Source organism: Orbicella franksi, chromosome 13 (assembly GCF_964199315.1).
Source record: "Orbicella franksi chromosome 13, jaOrbFran1.1, whole genome shotgun sequence".
In the NCBI taxonomy this organism is placed as follows: Eukaryota; Metazoa; Cnidaria; class Anthozoa; order Scleractinia; family Merulinidae; genus Orbicella; species Orbicella franksi.
The window spans coordinates 12,446,687-12,472,025 of record NC_138157.1 but is presented as its reverse complement, the minus strand read 5'-3'; the positions used below and the strand labels follow the sequence as shown (position 1 = coordinate 12,472,025).

Below are 25,339 nucleotides of genomic sequence, written 5' to 3'. Positions count from 1 at the left end.
TTATACAAGGTAGTACAAATTGTCGTTGGATTTATGGATACTTTCTGTTCTACGTGAATAAACAATATAGGATAACTGTGCATATTTTCTCTTGTTCTGCAGATTGTGAGAAGTCAACTCGGGGAGAAGAGGGATTGTCTGTTTCATCTGCTACCCAGGTTACTCAGACGATGACTGCAGAGCAGACAGGTACCTGCGGCTCTGAACACTAAAAAATCAAATTCATATTCTGCTTAACTTAGCCTCTTATATCAAGTTTACTTCCTGATAGTCATTAAATGATGAAAATTAGCCAAGAACAATTCGTGAGCAAAAGAAGGAATACATGTAATGAGCATCGCTAAGTTTTCAAACTTTGTTATTTATTTGTTCCTGCAAAGACCATTCATGTCACCAGTGTAATAATTTTGTGCCTGTCTCTTATTACCTGATTACGTTTGTGGTCGTCGTACAGTTATTACAATTGTAATTTTTAGTACATTTGTGCCCTACCCTCATGATACATTTGTGAAAAATTAAAAGCTCTGGTCAGAAAAGGAAAAGGTGAAGAGTACATCAATATCCCATCAATTATGGCTTTAAGCTTGAACAGTCATGTGGTCATCTAAATTTTGTTGCAGTTTCGTATAATTTCCGATTCTTATTTTAAGTGTGATTTTTGAGCATGGGTGTAGAAATAAGAATTATGTAAACTAGAGAAATGCATGATCGATTGCTTAGCTACCCAATTAGAATTAGTTATAACTGAAGGAATTTTGTTTGCTTGCAGCTATGAACATTATTCATGATCTGCAACAAATGAAGTGCGATCCAAATAAGTTCCACAAGAAAATTGGCCTGTCAGACGATCTAGAAAAGATTGCTTCAGACAAGGGATTCAGCATTTGTGACAACCCAGGATCGGGAAACTGTATGTTCTATGCGCTGTCAGAGCAACTTCAAAGCGTGAAAGGAATGCAAATTTCGGAAACAGAACTGCGGAAAAAGTTAGTGGAATGTCTCAGGAACTCCCCCAAACTGGTAAGTCAATGGTCCACAGGTGGCTTCTGATGTGAATGAAGGTGTGCTTTGTACAAGACTGGGAAAACTGGGCTCTGAAATCTCTTCGAGTAACTGATGATGAAATTTAAGTTCCATAGTCTTTCCTCAAGTACATGGGCCAAATAACCAGTAGATGCTTTGGTATTAGTAGGAACTTTGTGTCCTTGGCTCAATCGAGGGATGTCACCTTATTAAGAAAACTATCTGTCAACTTAATTTCATAAAATCTATCAATAACCGAGTTAGGCTTTGACTAACCACTCAGTGTAAAAAGGTGAATTATTGTTAACAACTTGAAAAACTAACGTTTATTTTGGTATAAGCAAAAACATAGTTAATAAACGGAAATGGTCAGGAAGGCCGATAAACATCAAAGAAGCAAACAATCAGGCTAAGATTTATGTTGGAAGGTCCGTGACCCTGCACATTGTTTGTTTTATGCTCATAGGTTATGCATGAATTACATAATCACAATGCTTCTTTTTTGTTTGTTGTATGAGCACACATGTATCCACCTTTTGTATTTTGCTAGGTTTTATGCAAGGTCAACATGCAAGAGAGCAAACAAAAACATACAACAAAGAACATTGCCGGGTTTCCTAACCATTTCCTTGTGTTAATTATGTCCAGGACGATGGACATGTTGTGTCAGCTACTTAAGCTTATTCAATTGAATTAAAAGTTTCTTTCTCTCTCAAAGAGCGATGGAACAGATCTGTTCAACTTTCTCCACGGATACCCATCTTGGGCTGATTACTTGAGAAGCATGGAAAAAGATGGCACATGGGGCGATCACTTGGTTCTCCGTGCCGCAGCAAACTGCTACAAAATTCCTATTCGTGTAATTAGCAGTCTCGACTGTGATATAATCATCAATCCAGATCGTGCTGTTGACAACACCAGCCCGCTTGTTTTGGGACATATCCATGAGAAACACTATGTCAGCCTTCGACCCAGACAAGGTAAGTTGTAAGGATTTGATGAGCGAGTAAAACCAACATAAAAAGCATGTACTCTTTATTTTAACGTAATTAACGAATGACTCTCAATAACAGTCGAACCTGTATATAACGGCCACCCTCGGAACTTGAGGAACTGGCCGCTTAATACGGGATCACTAAAAATACTCACTGGGCGTGGTCTAACGATATGGTACTGTTCTTCAGCACATTGCGGACATCTGGAAAGCGTTAACGATACTAAACGGCCGATTATCAGCTACAGTAGCTTTGTAAATGCTATTTCTTTATAGTGGGGATGGATCGCATTTTAAACAATAAAATACCGCATAAACTGACATGTGGCTTAGTTTCCGGTCAAGGGTGGCCGCTTAATACAGGTAAAAATAACAAAGAAAGACAAACATAGGACTACCACAGGGTAGCCGCGGCCGCTTAATAGAGGTGGCCGCCTAATACAGGTAACAAATAGAGTGTTTGTATGAGCGAAAAATCGGGAATTTGAAAACTGGCCGCTTAATAAAGGGTGGCTGGCTTAATACAGGACCGTTATATACAGTTTTGATTGTATTGTTGAGCCCGAAATTGCCTGGCTTTTAGGACCATGATAACAAAACATAAACAACATCCTAGGGAAGTAGATTGTAAGAGGTGACTGATAAAGTGTTTTTATGTGAACTGTTGTAGGCACTACTCCCAAATTAACCTTCACGACAGAGAAATCCAATTATGCTCAGCTGTGTCAGATTCTGGTCACTGTGGGTTCAGGAGTCCTGAGAGAAACATTTGACAGAATCATTCCACCACAAAATCTTCGGAAACATTTGAAAGACTATCAAAATCATCAGACACTGCGGTTACTTCGAGAGCAAAGAATCCTCACTTCAAAGCAATGGGGTCAACTGTATCCTGATCGTGCTTCCTCGGTGTCATCCGAACACTTCGACCCTACACTTCTTATGGTTCTGTTGAGGACAGTTTGTGAGTTGACTCCGCCAACTGCTGGCTGGGACGCACCTCCTCATGCAGAAGACGCCAGTTACGAGGCTGACATAGCCCGTGTGAGGTATTTTATGAATACTTTGCTTGGCCATGCAGACAAATCCCGTGTTAGTGATGCAGTATTTGTTAACTACTGCGAAGACATCCGGGAAACGGTGGTGAGATTAGGAGGAGCTCGATATGGTGATGCCATGGACAAAATCATGCATCAGAAAACGGACCCTATCAGCGAGGAACATTACAAGGAGCTCCTGATGCAGTGGAAAAAGATCGAGGACCGCATCAAGGACAAAATGAATGAGCTGGATAGTGCGACGGAATCTTCTGGAGATGAGGGTGAGTTCTGAGTTGTAACAATACTTAGACATGGAATAATCATGTCAGTACCGCCTCTTGTCAGTATTCCGTTTTGCTGATACAGTGCAACTTCTTCTTATTCCATAAATGCCTTTTTATTGAATATTTGAAAGTGCAACAAAAAAAACAAAGACATACAGGCAGCCAACCTTGGAATTTATCCCCTGAAAATCGGAGACAAATGGAGCCTTTCTAATCCTAGACGCCATTCCGTAAAATAATCACTTTGTGAGAACGGACACTTTTCCGACGAGCAGAAAAAAGGTACATATCAGCAAAACGGCTAAAGAGAATAAGCCAAAAAGAACATGCAGAACTGAAAGAAAACTTTAACAAATTTCCCTATGTGCGCACGTCCCAAAAAAAAACATTGAAATGATTGCCTCGTTCAGGAGAGACTTTTTTGTGTTGAGCTTCAATTACTCGAGATAACAGCGCCCAATTCCATCCCCCTGGGGAGGACAGTTACATAAAGCTATGTGCGGCGTCCAATTTCCGTTTCGAGGTAAAATAAATCACCGAAGTCAAAGGCTTAAAATGTTTTGCCTTAGTTTAACTTGATTTTTCCAAGACTAAACACAATTTGATCAGTACCAACTTATTTGCAACTGTTTTGAAAGAAGAGAATAGTATTCTCTTTTGACTTAGTATTAATAACGGCATATTCGGACTTTTTTACTCTGGCTCCCTCGACTTTGAAAATTTCAGATATATACCTTTTAAATTTACATTGTAACAGGAAAGTTTGTTACGCTTACTGTAGCTTTTTAGTGATGCTGAAAGCGAACACGGTCTTTCACGCTGTTAAAACGCAGTGTCTGAACATTCCGATAAGACAATGATCCTATAAAATTCGAAAACTTTTATTTATCAAGTTCCAAAAAAGGGTTCAAGCAACTCGACATCATAAATATTCCTGATATCTTATGCATGGTAAACATAATTGCAAATTGTAATTTTTGCCTCTCATATTAAACCGAAGTAATTTATATTTCCAAGCTTGGTTAAAATAAAAAGCGTATTTTCTAATCTAATTTATTGTCATTTTCTCCTTTTCTAGGCATGTCTTATCCAGCGCATGAGATAGAAAGGATCCGCCAGCTCTACAAAACCCGTGAAGGAAGTGTGCTGCCAGTACCATGGTGTGAAGATTTCAGCTTTCATCTGGATGAAATTTTCACCAGGCTCAGGCTTTTGAACAAAGAAAAAACAAGAGGAACACTGGCTGAAGAAATCACCAACATGACAGCTATCTTCAAGACGCATGAAGGAAGTAAGAAGCCACGGACTGTTTTGATTGAAGGAGATCCTGGTATGGGAAAGACAACTTACTGTCAAAAGCTGGCGTATGACTGGGCAAATAGACGGGAAGAATGGGACGCGTCTTTTCCAGAAATCCAATTGCTGCTACTGCTTAGATGCCGTGATATGGAGACTAACATCTGGGAGGCTATCGAAGAACAAATTCTCCCCGAAGATATTAACGAGGAATCCAAAGAAAACTTTTTCAAATTCATCCGTGAAAATCAGTCCAAAGTTTTGTTAGTACTTGATGGTTTAGATGAAGTAGATGATCCTAGTAAACTGGCCATGTACTTAAAAGTTGCTGAAGGTAGAGAATTCTCTAAATGTCGCATCGTTTTCACTTCTAGACATGAAGTTGGAATGAAATTTAGGCGGTTCTGTGATATCCTGTGGGAAATTGTGGGATTCACTACGGAAGATGCAGAAAGCTTCATCTTCAAGTATTTTAAAAACAACAGACCTTTGGCTCACAAACTCCTAAAACAACTTTCACCCTGGTCAGGATCTAGAGATTTACGTGAATTGATGGCAAATCCTTTAAACACCACTTTACTTTGTCTTCTTTGCGAGGATTTCCAGGGTTCTTTTCCGACGAGCAGGACTCAATTGTACATTGAAATGGTACTCTGTGTTTTGAGAAGATATGAAGAGAAGAACCAATTGGCAAGTACGAACGAAGACCTGATTAAAGTTTACGAGAAAGAGCTGATACATCTGGGGCATATGGCGTTCAAATCTCTGTGTGAAGGAGAGCTATATATTGATGAAAGCAAATTTGATTGCAGTTCGACTGTTTTAAGTCTGTTAACTAAGTTTGGATTTTTATCAGTCCAAGTCAGTCTAGGTAGTCGAAGACGACGTTGTGTGCGTTACGGATTTATGCACAAGAGCTTTCAAGAATTCTTTAGTGGTTTCTATCTCGCTTCAAAGCTTCACAGCGGAGAAGTTGACTGTGAAACAGTAGTGACTGATGAGAGATACTTAGATGAACTGAAACAAGTCTTTTTGTTCATGAGTGGAATTGTTGTCTCACGATGCAAAGAAACCGCAGTGTGTCTTGTAAAAACTATCGCCGCACACATAAAAAGCAAACGTGAATTAATTAAGAATCTGGAATTCGCGTTTGACTGTATAGAGGAGTGCGCAACCCATAAGAAAAACCTTCTGTCGCAATTGTTGCATACTTTTGGTTACCACCTTGACATTACGGCTTTAGACTTACGCGGTAATAAGTTGCGGAATTTTGAGTATCTCTGTGAAGCTCTTACTGTAAATACCACTTCGACTAATTTGGATTTGAGCAGTAACGAGATTGGTGATTCTGGTGCTGGTTCCCTCTCTGATGCTATTAAAGTCAATACTGTATTGACTAATTTGGATTTGAGCAGTAACGAGATTGGTGATTCTGGTGCTGGTTCCCTCTCTGATGCTATTAAAGTCAATACTGTATTGACTAATTTGGATTTGAGTGCGAACAATATTGGTGATACTGGTGCTGGTTTCCTCTCTGATGCTATTAAAGTCAATACTGTATTGACTAATTTGGATTTGAGGTGGAACAAAATTGATGTTCCTGGTGCTGGTTTCCTCTCTGATGCTATTAAAGTCAATACCGTATTGACTAATTTGGATTTGAGTGGGAACAATATTGATCCCGCTGGTGCTGGTTTCCTCTCTCATGCTATTAAAGTCAATACCGTATTAACTACTTTGGGTTTGAGTAATAACGAGATTGGTGCTTCTGGTGCTGCTTCCCTCTCTGATGCTATTAAAGTCAATACCGTGTTGACTAATTTGGATTTAAGTAAGAACGAGATTGGTGCTCCTGGTGCTGTTTTCCTCTCTCATGCTATTGAAGTCAATACCGTGTTGACTAATTTGGATTTAAGTAGGAACGAGATTGGTGATTCTGGTGCTGGTTTCCTCTCTCATGCTATTAAAGTCAATACCGTATTGACTAATTTGGATTTGAGTGGGAACAGGATTGGTGATGCCGGTGCTGGTTTCCTTTCTGATGCTATTAAAGTCAATACCGTATTGACTACTTTGGATTTGAGGTATAACGGGATTGGTGCTCCTGGTGCTGGTTTCCTCTCTGATGCTATTAAAGTGAATACCGTATTGACTAATTTAGATTTGGGTGAGAACAGGATTGGTGATACTGGTGCTGGTTTCCTCTCTCATGCTATTAAAGTCAATACCGCATTGACTCATTTGGATTTGAGTATGAACAATATTGGTGCTTCTGGTGCTGGTTTCCTCTCTGATGTTATTAAAGTCAATACCGTATTGACTAATTTGGATTTGAGTGGGAACAATATTGGTGATTCTGGTGCTGGTTTCCTCTCTGATGCTATTAAAGTCAATACCGTATTGACTAATTTATATTTGCGTTGGAACGGGATTTGTGATTCTGGTGCTGGTTTCCTCTCTGATGCTATTAAAGTCAATACCGCATTGACTCATTTGGATTTGCGGTGGAACAATATTGGTGATTCTTGTGCTGGTTCCCTCTCTGATGCTATAAGAGTCAACTTTTGATTTGGATTGACTTTGGATTTGAGTTACAATTTGTAATTCTGGTGCTTCTTTCCTCTCTGATGCTATTAAAGTATATAACGTATTCACTGATTTGGATTTGAGTTACAACGACATTGGTGCTTCTGGTGCGGCTTCCCATTCGATCTGATGCTATTAAAATCAATACCGTATTGAATAATTTGAATTTTGGTCATCTGGTTTGGTGATCTGGTTTGGTGATCTGGTTTTGGTGATCTGGTTTTTCTGGACGTGCCATCCTCTCGTGCACAAAAGGTTAATAGTGCATTCAGTTTAATGGCTTTAGGTTTTAATGTACTGGTTAGGGCTTGTAGCCAACCTAACCCAGTATCTTGCTGACTACGTATAGCGTGCAAGTTAAGTGTGTAAATGCTTCAGTTTTTTGTTACAAAACTGATTTCTGTGGAATTGCTGTAAATTGTTGTAAAAGTTGTTATCGCTAGGAACATGACAGTTGCAAATATACAGTATGGCTTCCAGAAGAGAGTTTGCGTGAGTGTCTCTTGATCTTGAAAACCATTTAAATGTAAAAAGTACTTTAACTTCAAGATTGTATCCTGTGTCGTAATCTGATCAGCGCTAACATGTCGCCGTCGACTTATGGTAGTCTTGTACTGACGAAAAACTGAGGCCCTATTTTCACCATTACAGGAGGGTCTCATGGTGGGGGATAGGGTTCCTTTGACGGTTAAAAACAAGCCGTTTTGACGGTTTATGGTTATATTTTAGATCATTTGAAGGTGGACGGTTAATTTTTCGGAATGACGTTTATAACACGAAATTACAGCGCAAATTTGACTTAAATTTTTCGTAAAAGGACACAATTTTAGTTCTTTAATTTGTGCACTACAAATTAGGTTGTTGGCTTCAACTATGTGTTTTTGGCCCTTTGATGGTTGACGGTTAACCCCATTGAGACTCGCGTTCAGAGGTAGGTAATTCATATTTGATATAGCAGTGCCCATAGAAACGGTTGTTGTATGTCAGGAAAGTGCTTACAAGCTGTACCTCTTTCGATTTACTTCAATTATATTTGAGACAGGTTACTGGTCCCTCGAAGCCAACCGTTAGCCCACTGCCTCTCCCTGTGCACCTCTTTCAACTTCAAGTCCGTTAAAAACTAAATTGTACCGACTTATACTCCTTGCCGTGGGTGGGGAAGAGGGGAGAAGGGGATGAGAGGCACTGTGAAAGCACAGATAGCCCGGATGCTGTATACAATTTACGGGACATCATGCTCTTGGTGCTTGCTTTCCGATTTCAGCCGTTGTGCGTTTAAAATGATGTATGAAAATGCGTCGACAATTGCTCTAAATCATAAATGCTGCGTGTAGGAAAGAATTTAAAAAAAATTGGCTGACTTGACGTTTGTCGAGTTATGATTTAAGGTGTTTTGCTTCCATTTTACAGAGGAAGAAAAGTCAGGCGGCCTAGTAGGCCGACGGTCTGCACTCGACCTCCATACATTCCACAAGACTGGTCTAATCTCGCAAAAATTTCCTCACGGAAACCGTCCATTAACTATTCTTTCTATTTGCTTCTACGAAGGTCCCAAGGTTTATTTTCACCGCCCAAGAAACGCTCGTTTTCCAGCTCTAGGATTCTATATCTGCTTTGTCTTGATCTTCAAAGCATGGTTCCCTCTTTTTAGATAAGCACAAGAGTAGCGTAGAAGAGATGCTGGGCGTCTTTTTCAGGGGCAGCCATTTACATAAAGTGGGCAGCCAGAACACAATGACGTCATAAAGCATGATAATTTGGCGCGCGCGTTCTTTGTTAATTTATTACGAAATTACGTCGAAGCGCGCGAAGACAGCTCAAAACCCCATAAACGCTACTTTTTAGTTCTGTGTTTTCTCCGAGAGCTCTCGCGGGTCTGGCGTGGATCGCGGACCACTTGACGGTTTATATATATTTTCAACCAGAAAAGACAGCCGAAAATGCCAATAACGCCATACAAGCCATAAACGCCATAAACACCACTTTCTAGTTCTGTGTTTTCTCCGGGAGCTCTCGTGAATCTCGCGTTGATCGCGGGCCACTTGACAATTTATATAGATTTTCAACTGAAAAAGACAACCAAAAGCGCCAAAAACACCAGAAACGTCATAAACGCTATAAACGCCATACACGCAATAAACACCACTTTTTAGTTCTGTGCTTTTCCGGACGCTCTCGTTTGTTGGTCTTGCTTTGATCGCGGGCCACTTGACAGATAAGGAAGTTATTGTTTTTTTTCAAAATAAAAGCGAGCTTCCGTTTTTTGTCATTCATTGCAATTCACTTGCTAGAAAAATTTTTTCGAGCTTATGTCTATTTGGAACGTTATTAATTGTGTGAAATGGCTTTTTATGAGTGTGAACGATCTGCAAACCGCTCTGAACCCTTGTTAAACTTTTCGAGAATGTTCGAGAATGTTGTTGTCAAGTGAGGGTTCCACTGGGGCGTTTTTAAACCACAAACTGGTGAAATGACATAGCACTACGGTTAGCCTAAATAGTAAGCGTCCGGTCAGCCTGAATAGTGCTCATGTTAGGCTAAATGTCACTGTCTAAACAGTGGTTAGCCGTCAGTAATTGAAAGGGTTAACAGCCCTTACAGACACCTGTGGCGTAAATAGTAAGCCTCCGGTCAGCCTAAATAATGCTCATGTTATGCTAAATATCACTGACGCGACAGTGGTTATCTTTCATCAGTAATTGTCAGGGTTAACCCTCATTTTACAGACAGCTGTAGCCTACATAGTGCTCTGGTGAGTCTAAATAGCGCCCATGCTAGGCTAAATATCAGCGACAGTGGTTAGTGTTCAGTAATTGTAAGGGTTAACCCTTACAAGCTCTTACAGACACCCGTAGCCTAAATAGTGCTCTGGTCAGCCTGCCTAATAGTTAGGCTAAATATCACTGACGTGACAGTGGTTGTCTTTAATCAATAATTTTAAGGGTTAACCCTTACAGACACTCACATTGACTCTTACCCATAGTGCCGTTTCTTCGTTTCGCCATTTCATGTTTTAAACACGCCTGTTCCACTGTATTATTTGAAAAGTTGACCTTGACTTGGCCATTGTGTTTAACATTCTGCATTTGCACTAAATCTCCATAGATTCCTCTTGGAATAATTGTGGCTGCTAGCGTTCGTGTTGAAAATGCTCTTGATACCGGCAATCCCAAGGCAGTAAAAAACACAGTTAAAGTGGCCCTTACGGTTATTGTTAATTATAGAAGTTTATTTACATTAACTACAGTCTCTAATTTTATAGCACTCTTTCTGAACAAGGAATGTTATTTCGTTTACAATAACGTTTGATTTGTTTGATTTACCGCACCCAATTTTTATATTGCTGGATACAAAATTAATATCCTGTCCATTTCAGTAGAGTTTATTTAGCAAACTATTTACTAAGCAAAGTAAGTGCTAGAGTTACAGTGTAGCTGGTCAAAGTGCACTGCTAGTTGGATAATCAATTGAATCACTGCAATATATTTGATTTTGCAGTGTGTGTGGAGCTTGTGGTTTTTTGCTGTCTTCTTCGTTGTTTCATTCAGGAAACAACTGGAAGGCTCTTCACAGATAACAGGTTTGTAACTGTCATGGCGGATTTACAAAATTGAAGCGCAGGGTGGCGGGGCACCTCCTCCTTTGTCTATTTTTCTGCTCTTGCTCCAGGTTGCACTCGGCCAGAATGCAAATAAACCTCTTCATACGGGAACGCTTGCTGTGCAGGCTCACCTACGATCTAGTAACGTCATTCGCAGCGGTCAAATGCAAGAATTCAACGCATCTTCCATTTTCATGGCCTCAAAGTTGGTATGTGTTGGTGTTATCACCTTTAGTCTGACAGCAGAATTACACCGGGCAAACATGCTGCTCATTATTATTCGTAGACATTCACTGTCAGCCAAAGATGTACGGGTTATTGACCAAGTGTGAGGTCAAGACGGCTGGATATTGGCCAAGTTCTTTTTTTGCGTGTTTATGGACCGAGACGGAGTCAAGGTCCATAAACTCGCAAAAAAAGAACGAGGCCAATATCCAGCAATCTTGACCGAACAAGCTTGGTCAATAAAGGATTTATTATATGGCTTTCGGGGAAATTTTTCTTGCGGGACATGGCCGGTAGTCCCGAGCGGGCAAGATAGTTCCATCTTGCCCGCTCGGGTAGCCAATCACAGCGCAGGATTTGATTCATCTTACCCGCTCACGGAGTTAGCCATATAATAAACAAGTTACTATATGGCTTTGGCTTGTGGCCGATATAACGCGCGCTCTGATTGGTTAATTGTCACTGAATTGTAGGACATTATTCTCCCGTAATGCCCACGGGCTGATTACGGATTATGCAAATTAGGAAGAGCCCGGTTCTGAAAATTCAAGCGCATTGAAGCGATGAAAGCCGATGACATCATTTCTCTACGGAAGCCAACCCATACTGACCGTTATTTGGATTTCTCTTCCCATCATGCAAAAGAACACAAAATCAGCACGGCCTCGACCCTCTTGTTCCGGGCATCCAACCTCCCTAGCAGCTTTGAAGGAAAAACACGTGAAACCAATCATGTTAGGGCCGCGTTAGAAGCTAATGGTTACCCACCGGCTGTTATTTCTAACATTCTCAATAAGAAGCCACCCCCATCTACAGTTCCTCCACCAGAAGAACTGGTTTCTATGTTCTTCAAATGGGCTGATCCATTTAATATGTACCAGGGTTTTGCATGTCTCCCTTACATCAGCGGCCTAACCGAGCCCCTCACAAGATTACTCCCCAAAAATGATATCCGAGTTGTCAACAAACCACTTAAAACCCTTCAACAAGAATTCCCGTCACCAAAGTTCAGACAACCCTCAGATTTTCAATGTAATGTTGTTCACAAAATTCCATGTAAAGACTGCCCTTGGAAGTACATAGGAGAAACCGGAAGATGCTTCCAAACCCGAAAAAAGGAACATCAACGAAACTTGAAGAACTATTCAAATGGCTCTAATGTTGCCAACCATGCGTGGCAAAACAATCACTCCATTGATTTCGACAATGCTTGTGTCATTGACAAAGGCAATTACCGCGTTCGGAAAACACTAGAATCTTGGCACACAGCAAAAACCGTCGACGCGGAAAACAACTCAAAACCGTTGCCTAGGCAATACTCGATTTTATTGTAATCAGGCCTCATTTACATTTTTATCTTCTAGCTTTTTTCACGCTTGTTTTTATTCTCAATTTTTCGCACCCAATTCGTATATATTTTCGCTTGCGCGCCACATTTTTCATTCGTGAAAGGCTATAGACTGATAGCCGAAAGCTTATGTTTTCAATATATTTTTAACCAGAGAGCGTTTTTATTCCAATAGTTCTCTAAATGTCGCATCGTTTTCACATCTAGACACGAAGTTGGAATGAAATTTAGACGGTTCTGTGACACCCTATGGGAAATTGTGGGATTCACTACGGAAGATGCAGAAAGTTTCATCTTTAAGTATTTTAAAAACAACAGACGTTTGGCTCGCAAACTCCTAAACCAACTTTCACCCCGGTCAGGATCTCGAGACTTAGTGAATTGATGGCAAATCCTTTAAACACCACTTTACTTTGTCTTCTTTGCGAGGATTTCCAGGGTTCTTTTCCGACGAGCAGGACTAAATTGTACATTGAAATTGTACTCTGTGTTTTGAGAAGATATGAAGAGAAGAACCAATTGGCGAGTACCAAAGACGACCTGATTAAAGTGTACGAGAAAGAGCTGATAGATCTGGGCCATATGGCGTTCAAATCTCTGTGTGAAGGACAGCTATATATTGAAGAAAGCAGATTTGATTGTACTTCGACTGTTTTAAGTCTTTTAACTAAGTTTGGATTTTTATCAGTCCAAGTCAGTCTAGGTAGTCGAAGACGACGTTGTGTGCGTTACGGATTTACGCACAAGAGCTTTCAAGAATTCTTTAGTGGTTTCTATCTCGCTTCGAAGATTCTCAGCGGAGAAGTTGACTGTGACACAGTGGTGACTGATGAGAGATATTTACATGAACTGAACCAAGTGTTTTTGTTCATGAGTGGAATTGTTGTCTCACGATGCGAAGAATACGCAGTGTGTCTTGTAAAAAGCATCGCCGCACATATAAACGGCGAAAGTCAAATAAGCAGGAATCTGAAATTCGCCTTTGACTGTGTAGAGGAGTGCGCAACCCATAAGAAAAACCTTCAATCGCAGTTGTTGCATACTTTTGGTTCCCACCTCGACATTACGGCTTTAGAGTTCGATGGTGAAACAGTACTTGGTGGATCGTTGAACTTTGAGTATTTCTGTGAGGCTCTTACTGTAAATACCTCTTTGACTCATGTGGGTGTAAGTAATTACTATATAGACGACTCTGGTGCTGGTTCCCTCTCTGATGCTATTAAAGTCAATACCGTATTGACTAATTTGGATTTGAGTAGGAACAGAATTGGTGCTTCTGGTGCTGCTTCCCTCTCTGATGCTATTAAAGTCAATACCGTATTGACTAATTTGGATTTGAGTAGGAACAGAATTGGTGCTTCTGGTGCTGCTTCCCTCTCTGATGCTATTAAAGTCAATACCGTATTGACTAATTTGGATTTGAGTAGCAACAATATTGGTGCTTCTGGTGCTGCTTCCCTCTCTGACGCTATTAAAGTCAATACCGTATTGACTAATTTGGATTTGAGTAGGAACACTCTTGGTGCTTCTGGTGCTGCTTCCCTCTCTGATGCTATTAAAGTCAATACCGTATTGACTAATTTGGATTTGAGTAGGAACAGTATTGGTGCTTCTGGTGCTGCTTCCCTCTCTGATGCTATTAAAGTCAATACCGTATTGACTAATTTGGATTTGTTTCGGAACAATATTGGTGCTCATGGTGCTGCTTCCCTCTCTGATGCTATTAAAGTCAATACCGTATTGACTAATTTGGATTTGATGAGGAACGATATTGGTGCTTCTGGTGCTGCTTCCCTCTCTGATGCTATTAAAGTCAATACCGTATTGACTAATTTGAATTTGAGTTGGAACTGGATTCGTGCTTGTGGTGCTGCTTCCCTCTCTGACGCTATTAAAGTCAATACCGTATTGACTAATTTGGATTTGAGTAGCAACAATATTGGTGCTTCTGGTGCTGCTTCCCTCTCTGATGCTATTAAAGTCAATACCGTATTGACTAATTTGGATTTGAGTAGGAACAGTATTGGTGCTTCTGGTGCTGCTTCCCTCTCTGATGCTATTAAAGTCAATACCGTATTGACTAATTTGGATTTGATGAGGAACGATATTGGTGCTTCTGGTGCTGCTTCCCTCTCTGATGCTATTAAAGTCAATACCGTATTGACTAATTTGAATTTGAGTTGGAACTGGATTCGTGCTTGTGGTGCTGCTTCCCTCTCTTATGCTATTAAAGTCAATACCGTATTGACTAATTTGGATTTGAGTAGCAACAATATTGGTGCTTCTGGTGCTGCTTCCCTCTCTGATGCTATTAAAGTCAATACCGTATTGACTAATTTGGATTTGAGTAGGAACAGTATTGGTGCTTCTGGTGCTGCTTCCCTCTCTGATGCTATTACAGTCAATAGCGTATTGACTAATTTGGATTTGAGGGATAACGAGATGGTGCTGCTTCCCTCTCTAATACAATTTAGGTCAATACCGTATTGACTACTTTGGCTTTGAGTAAGAACTAGATTGGTGATCCTGGTGCTGGTTTCCCCTCTGATGCTATGTAAGTCAACACTGCCTTGACTAATTTGGATTTGAGTGAGAACAATATTGGTGATTCTGGTGCTGGTTCCCTCTCTGATGCTATTAAGGTCAATACCGTATTGACTAATATGGATTTGAGTGTAAACGATATTGACTTACATGGATTTGAGTTGTAACGATATTGGTGCTTCTGGTGCTGGTTCCCTCTCTGGTGCTTTTAAAATCAACACCACTTTGACTAATTTGAATTTTTAGGCGGATCCAAACTGGTGATTCTGAACGAGCCTCCCTCTCATACACAAACGGTCAATAATGGGTTTAGTTTAATGGTTTTAGGTTTTAATGCAATGATTAGGTCTTGTAGCTAACTATATTCAGTATGTTGCTGACTATATATCGCGCAAGTGTCTAAATGCTTCAGTTTTTTTGTTACAAAACTGATTTCCATGGAATTGCTGAAAATTGTTGTAAAAGTTGTTATCGCTAGGAACATGACAGTTGTAAATATACAGTATGGTTTCCAGAAGATAGTTGTCCTGAGTGTCTCTAAATCTTGATCTTAAAAACCATTTAATTGTAAAAAGTACTTTCATTTCAAGATTGTACGCTGTGTCGTAATCTGATCAGCGCTAACATGTCGCTGACGACTTATGGTTGTCTTTTACTGACGAAAAACTGACGCCATATTTTCACCAGTGAAGGAGTGTCTCAATGGTGGGGGATGGGGTTTTTTTGACGGTTAACAACAAGCCGTTTTGACGGTTTATGGTTATATTTTATGTCATTTGACGGTGGACGGTTATTTTTCGGAATAACGTTTATAACACGAAATTACAACGCAAATTTGACTTCAATTTTTTTCCTAAAAGGATACAATTTTAGTTCTTTAATTTGTCCACTACAAATTAGGTTGTTAACTTCAACTGTGTCTCATTTATATAATTACATCACCTTTGTTACCGTTGAACGTATCAATCACTTGCACCCGTGAGTAGAAGTTAAAGGATTTGCACATAAATGCATTTTTGTGGTAAATTAAAACGATCATTTATAAACAGCACAACTTAATTAATTCTTAATTAAGGATATCAGAGACATTTGACTGCTAATATTGGCTTGCTCATTTGACGGTTTACGGTAAAAATATTGCGTTTTGACAGTTGACGGTTAATTTTTGGCCCTTTGATGGTTGACGGTTAACCCCATTGAGACTCGCGTTCAGAGGTAGGTAATTCATGTTTGATAGAGCAGTGCCCATAGAAACGGTTGTTGTATGTCAGGAAAGTGCTTACAAGCTGTAGCTCTTTCGATTTACTTCAGTTATATTTGAGACAGGTTACTGGTCCCTCGAAGCCAACCGTTAGCCCACTGCCTCTCCCTGTGTACCTCTTTCAACTTCAAGTCCGTTAAAAACTAAATTGTACCGACTTATACTCCTTGCCGTGGGTGGGGAAGAGGGGAGAAGGGGATGAGAGGCACTGTGAAAGCACAGATAGCCCGGATGCTGTATACAATTTACGGGACATCATGCTCTTGGTGCTTGCTTTCCGATTTCAGCCGTTGTGCGTTTAAAATGATATATGAAAATGCGTCGACAATTGCTCTAAATCATAAATGCTGCGTGTAGGAAAGAATTTAAAAAAAATTGGCTGACTTGACGTTTGTCGAGTTATGATTTAAGGTGTTTTGCTTCCATTTTACAGAGGAAGAAAAGTCAGGCGGCCTAGTAGGCCGACGGTCTGCACTCGACCTCCATACATTCCACAAGAATGGTCTAGACGCTGGGCGTCTTTTTCAGGGGCAGCCATTTACATAAAGTGGGCAGCCAGAACACAATGACGTCATAAAGCATGATAATTTGGCGCGCGCGTTCTTTGTTAATTTATTACGAAATTACGTCGAAGCGCGCGAAGACAGCTCAAAACCCCATAAACGCTACTTTTTAGTTCTGTGTTTTCTCTGAGAGCTCTCGCGTTTTTGGCGTAGATCGCGGACCACTTGACGGTTTATATATATTTTCAACCAGAAAAGACAGCCGAAAACGCCAATAACGCCATACAAGCCATAAACGCCATAAACACCACTTTCTAGTTCTGTGTTTTCTCCGGGAACTCTTGTGAGTCTCGCGTTGATCGCGGGCCACTTGACAATTTATATAGATTTTCAACTAAAAAAGACAACCAAAAGCGCCAAAAACACCAGAAACGTCATAAACGCTATAAACGCCATACACGCAATAAACGCCACTTTTCAGTTCTGTGCTTTTCCGGACGCTCTCGTTTGTTGGTCTTGCTTTGATCGCGGGCCACTTGACAGATAAGGAAGCTGTTGCTTTTTTCAAAATAAAAGCGAGCTTCCGCTTTTTTTGTCATTCACTGCAATTCACTTGCTAGAAAAAATTTTTCGAGCTTATGTCTATTTGGAACGTTATTAATTGTGTGAAATGGCTTTTTATGAGTGTGAACGATCTGCAAACTGCTCTGAACCCTTGTTAAACTTTTCGAGAATGTTCGAGAATGTTGTTGTCAAGTGAGGGTTCCACTGGGGCGTTTTTAAACCACAAACTGGTGAAATGACATAGCACTACGGTTAGCCTAAATAGTAAGCGTCCGGTCAGCCTGAATAGTGCTCATGTTAGGCTAAATGTCACTGTCTAAACAGTGGTTAGCCGTCAGTAATTGAAAGGGTTAACAGCCCTTACAGACACCTGTGGCGTAAATAGTAAGCCTCCGGTCAGCCTAAATAATGCTCATGTTATGCTAAATATCACTGACGCGACAGTGGTTATCTTTCATCAGTAATTGTCAGGGTTAACCCTCATTTTACAGACAGCTGTAGCCTACATAGTGCTCTGGTGAGTCTAAATAGCGCCCATGCTAGGCTAAATATCAGCGACAGTGGTTAGTGTTCAGTAATTGTAAGGGTTAATCCTTACAAGCTCTTACAGACACCCGTAGCCTAAATAGTGCTCTGGTCAGCCTGCCTAACAGTTAGGCTAAATATCATGTCAGGCTAAATATCACTGACGTGACAGTGGTTGTCTTTAATCAATAATTTTAAGGGTTAACCCTTACAGACACTCACATTGACTCTTACCCATAGTGCCGTTTCTTCGTTAATTTCACCATTTCATGTTTTAAACACGCCTGTTCCACTGTATTATTTGAAAAGTCGACCTTGACTTGGCCATTGTGTTTAACATTCTACATTTGCATTAAATCTCTATAGATTCCTCTTGGAATAATTGTGGCTGCTAGCGTTCGTGTTGAAAATGCTCTTGGTACCGGCAATGCCAAGGCAGTAAAAAAACATAGTTAAAGTGGCCCTTACGGTTATTGTTAATTATAGAAGTTTATTTACATTAACTACAGTCTCTAATTTTATAGTACTCTTTCTGAACAGGGACTGTTATTTCGTTTAAAATAACGTTTTCCATTGGTCTAATGTTGTTTGATTTTACGCACCCAATTTTTATATTGCTGGATACAAAATCAATACCCTGTCCATTTCCAAACTATTTACTAAGCAAAGTAAGTGCTAGAGCTACAGTGTAGCTGGTCAAAGTGCACTGCTAGTTGGATAATCAATTGAATCAATATATTTAATTTCGCAGTGTGTGTAGAGCTTGTGGTTTTTGCTGTCCTCTTCGTTGTTTCATTCAGGAAACAACTGGAAGGCTCTTCACAGATAACAGGTTTGTAACTGTCATGGCGGATTTACAAAATTGAAGCGCAGGGTGGCGGGGCACCTCCTCCTTTGTCTATTTTTCTGCTCTTGCTCCAGGTTGCACTCGGCCAGAATGCAAATAAACCTCTTCGTACGGGAACGCTTGCTGTGCAGGCTCATCTACGATCTAGTAACGTCATTCACAGCGGTCAAATGCAAGAATTCAACGCATCTTCCATTTTCATGGCCTCAAAGTTGGTATGTGTTGGTGTTATCACCTTTAGTCTGACAGCAGAATTACACCGGGCAAACATGCTGCTCATTATTATTCGTAGACATTCACTGTCAGCCAAAGATGTACGGGTTATTGACCAAGTGTGAGGTCAAGATGGCTGGATATTGGCCAAGTTCTTTTTTTTGCGTGTTTATGGACCGAGACGGAGTCAAGGTCCATAAACTCGCAAAAAAAGAACTAGGCCAATATCCAGCAATCCTGACCGAACAAGCTTGGTCAATAAAGGATTTATTATATGGCTTTCGGGGAAATTTTTCTTGTGGGACACGGCGGGTAGTCCCGAGCGGGCAAGATAGTTCCATCTTGCCCGCTCGGGTAGCCAATCACAGCGCAGGATTTGATTCATCTTGCCCGCTCACGGAGCTAGCCATATAATAAAACAAGATAATATTTCAATTGATCTAATTTTAGAGAAGTAAGTGAAAATGGAAGCGCAGGTTTTAATTTTATCTCTAGACCAAGTGAAAGTTGACATATACAGAAAACTTTACTGGATATGGCAAAAAAAAAGTGTCATTTGACGTGACGTGGCAATTTAAGCCAGCAATGAAGAGGTTTCTTTTCATAGCCTGTTATGTATAAAATAGTCAAAAATATGGATCTTTTATTTGTCTTGCAGTGATGTTCTGTCTCTGTATAAAACGACTATTTGGTTGATGTCAACCTTCGTTGTCTTCGATGGAATTCAGGTATTTTTTTGATTTCTGCGAAAACGTACAACCCTTCACAGTCAGTTCTGCAATAACCTGCGATCAGGCGTCTTTTTTTTTCGCGAACGGGGGGGAGGGAAAAAAGAATAGATCAGGAAAATAGACGTTTTTGACGTTGTCATGCAGTATCAACAAGTTTTGGTATTTTTCATATATGTAAGCAAAAAGCCACCTTCATAGATCAGTTTGTCACGCTGAATGTAGTAATTTATGCGAGTAACTCATAAGAATCCGTTGTAAACTCATGAAAAATATTGAACTTAAACTTTCCCAAATTTTTACAAAGAAATGCATGCCCGAGGCATGCCTAAATTCGGCATGATTAGTCAAGCAGCGAGGCTTATGTTTTTGTTTGGAACTGAGAAAAATTGAAAAGCGTGACATCATCAAAAAGGTGCATTTGTCCTTTGAATAAGTCTTGTTTAATAGTTTTTTAAGTAATGTATTTCGTGTCTGAAAGTTTTCATTTTCATTCAAGGATGTCTCTTGTGGTGTTGTTCGAGGATCTGGCCGGCAGACGGTAGGAGTGTAGATCAATTTTATATCCTATTGCTGCTGTGGGCTTTCTCTTGGCATAGAATTGATGTTTTTAGTTCTCCATGATGTCTCAGGTACAAAAAATGAGTCTTATGTTGTTACAAGCTCAGACAAGTGGAGCTGGTGCTTTTCCTTCATCAGTATTTCCTGTGGATACACTCTCTTTGTCGTCAGAGCTGAATTTTCTTACGTCTGCCTCTAAACTGTACACGACATGCATATATTAACTGTACGTAGAAGTTCTAGATAACACTCTGCGACGGTTTGATCTTTCTAATGTGGCATCGAGATATCCAGTTTTGAGGCACGTTCTTTTGCAAATACAATTTGCGGATGTCATCTTACCTGAATTTGTTGTTGTTTTCTTGTTTTATTTAAGGCCTCCTTATTGGTCTGTTTTTCGCGGTCTTTGTACAGGTGAGTGAGTATTTGACAAGTCAGTGAAGGGAACTTGTTAACAGTTACTACAACTTCATCCCCCCACCCCTCCCAAAAAAATATCTTAGATCCCAAAATAATCCATCGACAAGACATACCGAATCCATTCCCTGTTCCCCATCTCCCGGACCAGTTACGCAACAAAGTTTTTAAACTGAATGTCCGCCAACACTGCCGCTTAATGTCTTAAATTTCTCAAATCCTGAAGTGTCAATCCAAACGTTAAGACAGGCATTGAAAATGCATAGAGAATTTAACAATAATAATTATTTCCCTTCAATTTGGTTTACCAATTGACGTTTGATCACGTCTTACAAAAGTCTCTGGGAGGTTTACCGCATATATTTTGATATTCATGTAATATAATGTAGTCTTGACATTATTTGATTGTGTTGTAGGCTTGTTTATATTTGATTCTACTGTGGAGAACAGAGTGGGAGAAGCAGTGCAAACTAGTAAGTGCCTTACCTTCCAATAATTAGGCAATTGTTACCGTTCACTTTTTTTAAGTGATAACATGGCTCAAGAGTACCAGAGCGAGCACTTATTATTTCGGGGGGAGGATACCATAAATATGTGATGGGACGGAACGTTAACGCTGAGAGGAACACGAAATGCAGTGGTGATGTAAGAATTGATAAGAAATTATGGGAAGATAACAGACCACTTAGAAAACCGGGACAAAACATCACTGAACACGAGAAACGAAAGGACGAAGACATTCCAGGAGTAATTCTTCCTTGAGATTCTGGCAGGTTTTCGCCTCTCGCCTTCTTTTCTCCTCAACACATTGAAGCCCGGTTTTCACTTTGACAAAAAGAAACAACGATATAAGCATAAGCATAAGCATAATGCATCAGTCAATTGAAATCCCGGCCTGCCGACCCCCGGGACATACCGGGGAATTTAACATTTACCTATTGTTAAACGATGGCTTATTTCCCCAGGGCCAAGAAGTCTGTTAAAAGCCCCCTATAATGGGAGCATCCGAACACCGGAGCCAAATAAAGAAACAACTCAAATCGACATCTTTCTTCTCGGACAGGTTACAAACGTCAAACTTTATCACTAAAATCTTCAGGTTCGACTATATTGTTTTCTTCTGCAATCGTCATTTGCCGCGAACTCAAACATATGAGTTACCCACAGCAATTAGGCAGGCAACTTTCTGTAAAAATATCTATCTCCGTCAAAAATATTCTAACTTTCCTGAATATTCTAACCTAAACTAATTTGGAAAATTTTAACTTGCAGAAAAACTATATATCTACTTCTTTTCGAAAAAATTTGAATTATGATTCAATCCGTATAAATGTAACTGCTTTAGCCCTTCGTGTTAAATCCCGGCTGTTGTCCCCGCTTCTGATGATCGCACGTGCTGTTAAATCGCCGCTCCACGGCATGATGCATAACGGTGTGAGGACGCCAACAACACAAGCGTGAGCAAAAGCGCATGCGTACAATGGATAATTACCTTATGTTTGGTTCTATACCTCCTCGATACAACAAAACAAGATGGCGGACGCTGCTTTTAGCAGCGCCTTCTCACTTGATGTATTAAGCATAAGCACAAAAAGAGCAAAAATGTCTGGTCTGCTTTGCTTGTGCTCATGCTGTTTTTTGCTTGTCCCCACTACCTTGTGCATTTGCTTATTCTTGTGTTGTGGGCCTCCTCACTTCTGTTGTACTTGTGCTTATGACGTCACGGTGAAAACCAAGCTTTAGAGTTCCTTTTGGTATTCTGTTCCGTCATATTTATTGTGCTTCCAAAAGAATCCCATACTGTGGATCTAAACTGTTACCTTTTCTCCTTTTTCAAATTCAGCTTCTGAATGATTAAAGAATTATATATATAAAAGCATTTTAAAAGAAATATAAACGGTAGTACCAAACGTTTCGGCGTCATTTTGTCGCCATTGTCAAATGCAATTTTTTTGTTGCACAAATTACTTAGGGGAGTGGGGAGAGTGGACACTTCTTTACCTCGGGGTTTATTACACCTGTGTTCATAAATGATGTCTTTTCTTCTGTTCACTATTGTAAGCCAAACGCATTTTTTTGCCCAATTGTACCTGGCCCCTGGGAGTGCTCTGTATAGTGTTCTTGCTGTTGACCCTCATGTTCTTTTATTTAACTAGTTTTATTATTTGTTTTCAATCAGTCACAGCATAGAACAGGCGTTAAGTCTGAGATGAACCGAACGTCAGAAAATTTATTAAATGGAGACATTCACAAAAAAGACTCGGGTATGTATTATTGGTTATTGACAAATCACTAACGCAAAAAATGGCGAGCAAGGAAACATGAGAAAAATGTAGCTTGCAACGACTTGCTCATTTGACAAACTACAGTTTTGTGGTGGCCTGCCGTATCAGAATTGGTCATAAACTGAGGGCTTATCCTGCATACCGCAATGAGCAATCATGAAGTGTGGGCTCAATCTGTTTTCCAAAGTGAGAAGGCGTCATGAATTATGGGCTCATGTAATTCAAGGACAACTGATTCTTGTATGAAGTTGATAAACTTCAGAAACCGTGTACGTGCACAGCGAGTTCTTCTTATTCGTTCTTAAATTAACAAAACTAGGTATAGGTATGTTTTGCATTATGCGAAAAGCTCTCTACTGTGACCTTTTTTCTGAATTGATCCTTTCAAACTGGATTTACAAATCTTCGTCTCTCCCATTTTTGAGTCGCTTTGATGCTGACGTGACTCTATCAAGACCTGCTCTTCTGTCAAGAGAAGTGAGTGACTGTAATGGAAAACATGAATTCATCTCACAAGGAAGTGAACCAAATACAGCGATGTGTGATGTTCAACTGAGACAGAAACAGATTTACATCATCAGAGAAGAAGTCTCTGATAAGAAAACGAATTCTTCCCTTAATTATTTCCTTGTTGATATCAGGCGCTGCTGTAGTCATACATCTTTTAGTTCCTCTGCCGTCTTCCCACGACACGGCGTCAGTTGGTAACGACACACTTAGTTTTAACGTGACCATAGTAACCACGAAATCGCCGACTTTGAATTATTACAAATTAGTGTAACAGTTTGTGCCCGTTTTGAAGCAGCTGAACTGTCTGTTTTCAGATAGTAGGAAAATTTTGCTCAAGGCAACATGCCCGACGGCCAAACGAGGAGTCGAGAGCACGTGGAATATCCTGCAGTCGGTTGATTTCGCACTGCCATTCTTGGCGTTTTGTTTGGTTATAACCAGAATGCCGGTGCCATGGTGTTCTTGATGATATGCACGAGTCGTCTTCATGATATCACTTTGTCTTTGCGCAATCTACCTATCATGCCATTACCTTCAAGTCTCTCTTTTCATTCTTTGAATCTAAAACATGCATTTTCAGTGACTGGTCCAATTTTTCCGTAGTGGGAGTCTTGTTATAGGTTGTGCTGGGGAGGGGCGCATGAGAAAGATGTATCAGCAAAAATGTTTTTCTGTTTAAAGTATTGTAAGTGAATGATGTCAGTAGTAAAATATAGAGGTTATTTTACAATATATCTGATAATATTTAAGAAAGCATACGCTAAATTACCTTTTTGAATTACATTCGACAATAAGCACTTAATGACTGGCCCCAAGGGAAACAGTGAGTTTTGTTTCCCCGAGACCCTCAAATCTTTTCAAAGACCCTTCATGAAAAATATATTTCTAACATCTTTTCACAATAAAAACCTTTACATTTGCATCATGAGTTTTCGAGTAGTACTTGAAAATTACTGTAATTTTACTCATTAAAAACTGTTCATTGAAGAATGCAGTTTAAGAGTTTTCATTGGCTTAGCCATCATGGTATTGATATATCTTATTAGATGTTTTGTTTTGTAGTATCGCTGTATATTTTTACGATTTGTGCCGTATTTTGACGAGACCTTAGGGCGATTCAAAATACAAATAACGAGTAAAAATATAAAGCGATACTACACACCAAAACATCTAATAAGAGGTTTTTTATCCAACTGCTGTAGTCAATAGATTTATCAATGAAAGAGGGAGAGTGTGACAGTTTTGCGTGCGCGCACCGACCTGTAGGGCAAACAGGTTTTCTACTGTACAAATAACTGTACAATATCGCTGTATATTTGTACTGCTATTTGGACGGTATTTACTGCAGTTGGATAATCACCGTATGTAATGGTGATATTAGGCAGAACCATAACAAAAGTTAAAACAGGATGGCATTAACACTGTTGTCAGGCGGTTTTTTCTCTCAGGTCTCTTAAACGAGTGTTATAGCGATCGTAAACGCAAAATAGGTTAGCATGTTCATTTGTGACAAAGCACAATACTGTGCTGCAAAGGTCGTCATCTACAATATGTATTTTTGTGGAGGAGGAGAGCATCAGAAGATAAATTAATCAATTTTAAAAAATGAATTATCCTAAAACTACATCACCACTGTCAACAGTTGCAAAAATGACTTGATTTCACTTTAATTTTTCTCAAGCCACGCGCCCGGCGGGTTTAGAGCCAACTTATTAATTTTTTATTTTATTTTAAGGTGGCTCCGAATCCCCTCCACATAAATTTTATTAAGCTTACCAAAACTTTAGTCTTATTACTATTCAATAAACTGTTAACAATGGGGTTCACAAGGCTCGTTTTTAAATAACAATTAATATCAATTAATCTATATTTAATAGATTAGCTTTTAAAATTTTTATTTCGCTCTGAGGCTAAGGGAAAATCCTTAGGGCGCTTTCAATCTGGCCGCTGGGGACCTGTGTACGAAAAAGATTACCCTTGATGG

At 39.8% G+C, this 25,339-nt stretch overlaps 1 protein-coding gene and 1 pseudogene across 2 annotated transcripts in view; both read left to right on the top strand.

Moving 5' to 3' along the window:
* Positions 1 to 15,352, top strand: part of LOC145466632 (uncharacterized) — a 28,062-nt gene extending 12,710 nt beyond the window's left edge. The window contains exons 5-10 of one of the 2 annotated variants that reach the window (XM_081450343.1): positions 103 to 189; positions 770 to 1,020; positions 1,742 to 2,003; positions 2,688 to 3,338; positions 4,420 to 6,819; positions 13,584 to 15,352. In XM_081450343.1, the coding sequence (XP_081306469.1) occupies positions 103 to 189; positions 770 to 1,020; positions 1,742 to 2,003; positions 2,688 to 3,338; positions 4,420 to 6,819; positions 13,584 to 14,887 (4,955 nt within the window). In that variant the 3' untranslated portion in view covers positions 14,888 to 15,352. Of the gene's footprint in view, positions 1 to 102; positions 190 to 769; positions 1,021 to 1,741; positions 2,004 to 2,687; positions 3,339 to 4,419; positions 9,058 to 13,583 lie in introns of those variants that run through there. The other variant, XM_081450342.1, reaches the window with a different exon arrangement.
* On the top strand, positions 11,613 to 13,508 carry LOC145466188 (uncharacterized; annotated as a pseudogene).
* Positions 15,353 to 25,339: the final 9,987 nt, after the last annotated feature.